This window comes from Pleurodeles waltl, chromosome 4_1 (genome assembly GCF_031143425.1).
Source record: "Pleurodeles waltl isolate 20211129_DDA chromosome 4_1, aPleWal1.hap1.20221129, whole genome shotgun sequence".
In the NCBI taxonomy this organism is placed as follows: domain Eukaryota; kingdom Metazoa; phylum Chordata; class Amphibia; order Caudata; family Salamandridae; genus Pleurodeles; species Pleurodeles waltl.
Genome location: NC_090442.1, coordinates 1,024,115,848 through 1,024,124,319, shown reverse-complemented (window position 1 = coordinate 1,024,124,319; position 8,472 = coordinate 1,024,115,848). Strand labels below are relative to the sequence as shown.

At 42.8% G+C, this 8,472-nt stretch overlaps 1 protein-coding gene across 1 annotated transcript; it reads left to right on the top strand.

Moving 5' to 3' along the window:
- Positions 1-3,313: 3,313 nt before the first annotated feature.
- On the top strand, positions 3,314-7,914 carry LOC138287216 (histone-lysine N-methyltransferase PRDM9-like; the record flags this gene model as incomplete). Its single annotated transcript, XM_069227575.1, has 1 exon — positions 3,314-7,914. A coding segment is annotated over one exon (1,907 nt), but the record flags the coding sequence as incomplete, so codon positions are not given.
- Between the last annotated feature and the right edge of the window lie 558 nt (positions 7,915-8,472).

Here is an 8,472-nt window from a genome sequence, read left to right as displayed (position 1 = left end):
ACCCACCCACCCGCTTTCCCAAATCCCCCACCCACCCACCCACCCGCTTTCCCAAATCCCCCACCCACCCACCCGCTTTCCCAAATCCCCCCACCCACCCGCTTTCCCAAATCCCCCACCCACCCACCCAAATCCCCCACCCACCCACCCACCCGCTTTCCCAAATCCCCCACCCACCCACCCGCTTTCCCAAATCCCCCACCCACCCGCGTTCCCAAATCCCCCACCCACCCGCGTTCCCAAATCCCCCACCCACCTTCCCAAATCCCCCACCCACCCACCTTGCCAAATCCCCCACCCACCCGCGTTCCCAAATCCCCCACCCACCCACCCGCGTTCCCAAATCCCCCACCCACCCACCCGCGTTCCCAAATCCCCCCCACCCGCGTTCCCAAATCCCAACCCGCGTTCCCAAATCCCCCACCCACCCGCGTTCCCAAATCCCCCACCCACCCACCCGCGTTCCCAAATCCCCCACCCACCCACCCGCGTTCCCAACGTTCCCAAATCCCCCACCCACCTGCGTTCCCAACGTTCCCAAATCCCCCACCCACCCACTTGCGTTCCCAAATCCCCCACCCACCCGCGTTCCCAAATCCCCCACCCACCCACCCACCCGCGTTCCCAAATCCCCCACCCACCCACCCACCCGCGTTCCCAAATCCCCCACCCACCCACCCACCCGCGTTCCCAAATCCCCCACCCACCCACCCACCCGCGTTCCCAAATCCCCCACCCACCCACCCACCCGCGTTCCCAAATCCCCCACCCACCCACCCACCCGCGTTCCCAAATCCCCCACCCACCCACCCACGTTCCCAAATCCCCCACCCACCCACCCAGCCGCGTTCCCAAATCCCCCACCCACCCGCGTTCCCAAATCCCCCACCCACCCACCCGCGTTCCCAAATCCCTCCCCCACCCACCCGCATTCCCAAATCCCCCCTCCCACCCGCTTTCCCAAATCCCCCACCCTCCCACCCGCTTTCCCAAATCCCCCACCCTCCCGCCCGCTTTCCCAAATCCCCCACCCACCCGCCCGCGTTCCCAAATCCCCCAACCTGCGTACCCACCCACCTGCGTACCCAAATCCCCCAACCTGCGTACCCACCCACCTGCGTACCCAAATCCCCCAACCTGCGTACCCACCCACCTGCGTTCCCAAATCCCCCAACCGGCGTACCCACCCACCTGCGTTCCCAAATCCCCCAACCGGCGTACCCACCCACCTGCGTTCCCAAATCCCCCAACCGGCGTTCCCAAATCCCCCAACCTGCGTTCCCAAATCCCCCAACCTGCGTTCCCAAATCCCCCAACCTGCGTTCCCAAATCCCCCAACCTGCGTTCCCAAATCCCCCAACCTGCGTTCCCAAATCCCCCAACCTGTGTACCCAAATCCCCCACCCACCTGCGTTCCCAAATCCCCCACCCACCCACCCACCTGCGTTCCCAAATCCCCCACCCACCTGCGTTCCCAAATGGCACAGCAATTTTTACCTCGTTGGGCCACATCAGCCCCTATTTCCTTCCAAGCAAGCTCTTATGGAAGAATACAAGGAGCCATTCAGAGAAGCAGTAAAGAGGCTATGCTCCACAAGAGACAAACGAGCTGAATGGGCAAACAGAACTAGAGGCAGTGAATAAAAAAAAAATCAAGCAAATGTGCATGACAAAAGGCAAAGCCAGTGGTAAGCAATGGGCAGAATGCATTTCTAATTAAGCTTTCAGCATGTCTGTCAGATAGGTTTGACCTAAAAAGGAGGTGTAGATCTTGTACCTCTCCAGACCACACAGCCTGCCTCAATCTGTGTTGCAATCCTTGTCAGGGAGTCCTTTGCATACATGCATGCTTGTCATGTGTGCTGAGGTCAAAAATAAAAAGTATCCAAAGAAACTCTGAATTGGCCACTTAGTGCAGAGTTGCACACTCTCTGGAGCCATGAAAGGGACCTTTCTGCTGCAAAAAAATAAAAAATAAAAGTCAAGTCAATTTGTTAAGGATTCTTCTTTATTTTTCTTAATTTTAGCTGTTCGATTTCTTGTAGATGGGGTTCGTCATAAAACAGAAGTAGATGTGGCTTTTACAAGGAATACTAGATACAAACACATTATTAATGTATAGAAGTATTTTCCAGTTGATAGAAAATGTGGCATTTTCTTGTAGGTGCAAGTGAATATGTGAGAATGTTTGTATTGAGTGCTGTTTGGAGGCATTTTAAAAATCTCCTTGAGTACCATTCACTGAAAAGGATGTGTGCCTATTTAGTACATTTCGATATACTTTGTTAACAGGATGATGTGCTTGTCAAATTACCCCTGATGCCAATCCATATATCATTGGCATTGAGCAATACTGTTCCACACACCCCTGGCAACTAGCAAGGGTATGGCTGTTATGAATTAAAATGGGTAGTGTTAGGTTTCACTCTGACACATACCCACCTCCTCTGAAGAGAAATTTACCTAAAAGGGAGCCTGTATGCAGTCTCACGACAAGGGTGCAGGTAAAAAGGCCTTATTGCCCTTACTAGGGTCTGCGCTGCCGCTACTGTTGGGTTTTCACTGCCTCTGTAGAGGGGGTCATTGGCACTCTGTCAAAAGAGGAGTGCTCTTTGGATCACATAGCAGAATAAGAGCCCACCTCTGATAGTAGAAGAAGCAGCAGTCCTCCAAAGGGCTTGCATTATTGTTGATCTTGCTGGGTAAAAAACACTGGCCTAGTCAGGAACCTACTACGACCAGGCTTCACATGTTCACCAAGGTTTTGCAGAAGTCTTCCATCCAACTGTAAGGAAATGAGTTTCATTTATCGCAGTGATTCCATTGGTTTCTTTGAATAGAGTCTGTGAGATAGCTCAGTAAGGTTATGCATCTGTGTAAATCTTTGTTAGCTGAGGGTCGCATTCTCTAATCCACCACTAGTGTGCAGCTACATTGTGTGCCATCATAATGGATAACCACATGGCCTGCTCTTTGTGTAGTGAGATATTTTGTTTCTTGTGTGCCTTGTTAATATTTTAAGTATTAGTATGCTTGCAAGAAGGAATCCTAAGCTGATGTCAAGACTATCTTCTCAATACTGTGATGCCTGGCTGTTAATTATGTGCAACAAATGTTGAATTAGCTACTTTAAAAATCCTTTGTTAGTTTACCAAACTTTCATAGTGTTCCCATTGAGGCTTTTTCCCCTTATATGCAATGCTCATCGGTAGAATCTCTTGCAGCGCATCTAAAATATGATAGTTCAGGACTTTTAGATGTGAAACCTGCTTGAAAACTAACATTTTATTTGTCTTTTCTGTCTATCACACAGGAACTGAAATTGTTATCAAATGTGAGGATAACCGTCATGAAGAATGTGCCGAAAGGCTTGCATCACAAACAAAAACTACAAGAAGGTCCAAAGGAAAAGTCTTACAGAGCTCAGAGGAGGCATGTGTAATACAGAACAAATTGCCACGGAAAAGAGGAAGCTATGTTAGCGGAAACTCCAACACAACCATTTGTAAAAGAGTTACCCGACAATCCACAAAGTCTAAAGAACATCGGAGATCAAAAAAGACAAAAACTTCATACACATGCACTGACTGTGGGAAAGTTTGCCACCATAGGTCAAACTTAATCATCCATCAAAGAACTCACACAGGAGAAAAACCATACACATGCGCTGATTGTGGAAAAAGTTTCAGCCAGCGGGCAAATCTTACCATTCATCAGCGAACTCACACAGGTGAAAGGCCACACATATGTTTCGAATGTGGGGCCAGTTTCACTCAGTCATCCACTTTGATGAATCACAAACAGACACACAGTGAGGGGAAACCATATACATGTAGTCAGTGTGGAAAAAAATACGGTATGCTGTTGTCATTGCTCAGACACCAGAAAACTCATTCGGGAACTAAACCTTGCACATGTAGCGAATGTGGAAAAAGCTTCAGTCGTACATCATACTTGATTATACACAAGAGAATTCACAAAGGCGAGAAACCATATTTATGTTGTGAATGTGGGAAAAGCTTTAGTCAGAAATCACATCTTGCTATCCATCAGAGAGTACACACAGGAGAAAAACCATATACATGCAAACAATGTGGAAAAGGCTTCAGCAGTCGAACACATCTTAGTGGTCATCAAAGAACACACACAGGTGAAAAACCATTCAAATGTACGGATTGTGGGAAAAGCTTCAAACAGAGCGCTCACCTTCGTACTCATCGAAGAACCCACACAGGTGAGGCTCCTTATACATGTACAGTGTGTGGAAAAAGCTGCACTCAGAAATCAAATTTAATTACCCATCAGAGAATTCACACGGGAGAGAAACCGTTTACATGCGAGTGCGGAAAAAGCTTTGTTCAGAAATCAGAACTTGTGGCTCATCAGGGTACACACTTAAGAGCTAAGACAGCAGAGGCAAATGCAGCAAAACTAAAAGAAAATCCTGAAATTGATGGTGCCAACAAAGATGTTCAATTACATGTTTCAAATGAGGAGCAGACAAAAGAGAATCCTTCCCAATTTGAGAACAAGCAAACCAGGAATTGGGATAGAAAAAAGAAAATAGACCTCATGTGGAGCTGTGTTTATGTTGAAATACAGTCTGAAAGGAATGACCTGAGCAGCCATCAAAAAAATGATTTATTGGAAGAAATGTTTCGAAAGAGACAGCCTAACATGACAGAACTCACTAGAAAAAACTTAATCAAGCATAAAAACTACATAAAAAACCATAAACTGTTTAATAGCACTAGAAAAGAGATTCTACGACAAGAGGTTTTGGAGTACATGAAAAAGGAAGAAATGCTGATGCAGGCTTCTAAAGTTGATACCGCAAACACACAGAGAAGAGATAAACATCATCCAGTTGAGAATGGTGCAATTTTGCTATCTGCACCTTCTCTGACTGGGCCATTGCATATTGCCTTAACACCTAGTGTACCCCAGACTCATGAAACAAGACACTCTGGTGAACCAAACTCAATTTCAGACACTGGGGATCTTGAAAAGGAAACCACAAATGAACAGAACAGCATAGTTTTGCTACCTACATCCCAAGCAACTCTCCCAGCCGATACAGGAATAACCTGCATTATTCAACCATCCCAAGAAACTGAAGCACTTTTTGGAACAAAATCCTATTTACACATTGGGTCACGTGGACCAGAAAATCTCGAAGAACAGCTAGTAGTCTACCTGGGAGAAGGCACATACATCTAAATCAACTCAAAGAGTTTATTTTAATTCTAAAATAAATCCAAAGATGGATACATGAATACTTTTAAATATTAAATAGTCATTTTGCGTTAGTTATTAAATACAGTGAGCCATTCAGCACAAGTGATAGCAAAGTAACTACTGATATTACCACAAAAAAACAAAACTCATGTAGGAAACAGGTACCGATTTGAAAATCCAGGCCCAAATATAGTGTAAAATAATAAGAAGCAGTGGTAGGAACTTTAGGTTGATATCCTTTGGATATAAAGGTCAGCTTCACTGTGTAGAAGAAATGGGTGTTTGTATTTGGGGTTCCTGTTGTAGGGGAACTCTACACACTAGTAAACCACAAAGTATATTAGCTAAGAATTCCTAAAGAGGCCTCAGTCAGAGTTTAATCATTTGTAAACAAAAAAACCAAACTATATATATATATATATATATATATATATATATATATATATATATATATATATATATATATAAATAATATATTCTCTGGTTCCTCTAAAACAACCACATATGGCATGACTATATATGCATTCCACCAGATGAGGCTGATTATCACTGTAAATTAACTAAATATACAGGTGTCCTGTTCTAGTTCCACAGACATACAGTATCAGACCCAAAATAGGCACTTGTATAGGAGAGAAAATAATAGGATGGAGGAAAAAAACTCAGTTTTTGTTGTAAAATAAAGAAATGCTTTCACTCAGCTATGGTGACAAGATTTTACACATAACAAATGAAAGAGTCATCATATTAGCTCTTTGGGTCACCCTTTCATATTTCAGTTCTTGATGGACACTGAGAAAGGCACAGCAACCAAATGTGCTCCATTGCCAAACTAAAGCCATCTTAAAAATTGAGGTTAATTTAAAACCTGGAATTAGTGTAAGAAAAATTAAAACATCATTATCACATGTATCTCAAAGCCATCAAATATGTTTTGTAGTGTTTCGTGCATGATAAAGAAAAAGGCAAATTAATGGGTAGGATAAAAGTGGTATTGGATTGTAAAACTTAAGCTAGAGACTTCTTGGGGGCGCCTAAATAAAATGGTCCCACTGTACTCTCGCACCCATTCTTATTACAGTGACTTGATGAAAAGGGATCAGACCCTGCTCCTTTATATGTCTTCATTATAAATCTATCCAAACTTGTCTTTCATTAAAATATTTCCTACTTCTTGCAGTGCTCTTACAGATGATTTAAAGTCTTTCATTCTGGAAATCTGAACTGATATACAAGGATCAGCTGAAAGGCTACTGATACCCTCAGCAGTTCCATGTTAGTGGCTACTATTAAATCCTCAGTGGGAAAGAAAAACACAGTACTGAAAATAGGGTAAGACTGGTGTTTTTGGTGTAGTTACTGGCATTGTTTTCCTTTATATCTGGGTAAATGTAGCAAACATTGTTTCCTCGCAAAACCTGTACATGTAGGTAAAGATAATAAATGTAGAAGGGAATACAGTATAATGTGATAAAAACGTTTGAGGACAGTAAAATCATACCATTATTTCTGGATGTAGTACTTAAAAATCAAATCAAAATTTTGTGGGCATAATTTAAAGTTAGGCGATCTAAATTCTAAGATATCTAAGGCTGCATGCAAGTACTAAAACTACACTTAATTTAAAACACCATAAATGTGGATTGTTATTCTAGAACACCCTGACTCGTAGTCCAGGTCACTGACTCTTCTGTTGTGCTTGCAGAAGAAAACTTCACTCGAGGCATCCTTGAGATATTAATTGTGTACCTGCTACAAATATGAGAAGAGAATTTAATACTCGCAGGACCAAGTGCCATTGTAGCCAAATGCAAGACAAATGCTGTGAGGAATCGAGAAATGTTACCTTTCCAGAAGACTATCCCCAACAAATGAATGTCACATTGTACTCAGAAATCGGAATCCAAGCTGTAGAAACTTTCTTCCAGTATTTGAAGACGTTCAGGATTTGTGCACATAATCTAAACTGAAAATGATCTGATCGAATGGGCAAAATGGAAAATTGTCTCCCCTACTCTTTAAGGGGGTAGGCTGTGTTTTGTATGTTAAACTTTGCATAAAAAGCAGAGAGATGCATGTAGTAGAACAGCAGTGACTTGAGAGTCGAAAAAAAGGGGTTCTCTGCCTTTGAGAAGCTACAGATGTGGACTGCCTCCCAATTTTGTAATTGGAACATTCGCAGCCATCATCAAGGCCCCTTTTTGGACTTGAAATCAGTATATCCTCACTAAACACCTCTTATTTTTAACAACTTGCAGTGATAGTAATTGGTAAAACCCTGAAAAATGGCGAGGGCTTCACATGAGAAACACTATTTTATTTTTCAGTTTCTCCATGGAAATATACCTCACGTCGAAACATTATTTTGAGGGAATTAAAAAAAAAACTGAGGGGGACAAACCCTCTGTCTTCTACTGAACCCAGAAAAAGAAAATACAGGTTAATAGCCTGTAGGTAAGCTTCAAGGTCTAGACTATGCTCAGGTATCCTAATGAAATGCTCAATGGAGGTACAGTGCGGACACACCCAGGAACTCATGCTACCTGCCCAGTAAGGGTGGAAGACGTTGCATATTGTAACATGAGCATGGAGAGCAAACTGAGTGGCCTCTGTAATCTGTTTACTTAATTGAGTGGTGGCACCTAATTTAATAAAAGTTATTGCATTATGTGACAAGTATTTGTGAACTACATTTTTTCAGTGTTGATTTTCTTAAGGAGTAACATTTTGTAACTTAGAAATCCATAGCAGATAATAATTTTCTGCAGTACATTAACCATAAACAAAACTATATTATATGAGGGAAAAGATGTGACCTTTACAGTGATGTGTCCTTATTGCCCCTTCTGCAACAAAATTCAGTATTTTTAACACATTAGCCTAAAAGTCTATGCGTATCCCTGGGAGCCCATTAACCTAAAATGATCAAAACCCTCCTTCTTTTGTCTATGAAAAGTTGTAAACTTCATTGAAAGTTAAAGTCCTTCGAATAGAATGTTAAAGAAACAGGCAAAATGCCTTTGATGCACCCTGAGAAGTATTTCCTGTTCCCATATTACTTTGTAGTAATTACTTTGTTTTTAAGTCTGAGAATTTCTCATACTTGTCTGTAAGTTGACCTTGTTGCTGAAATATAAAACACAAAGAACCCTGAGTCACTTATAAAGTTTAAGTTGTAGCCCTTCTCACCAGGCGTGACACTTAAAATGTTAAACGTGAGAGCCTCTCATAGGT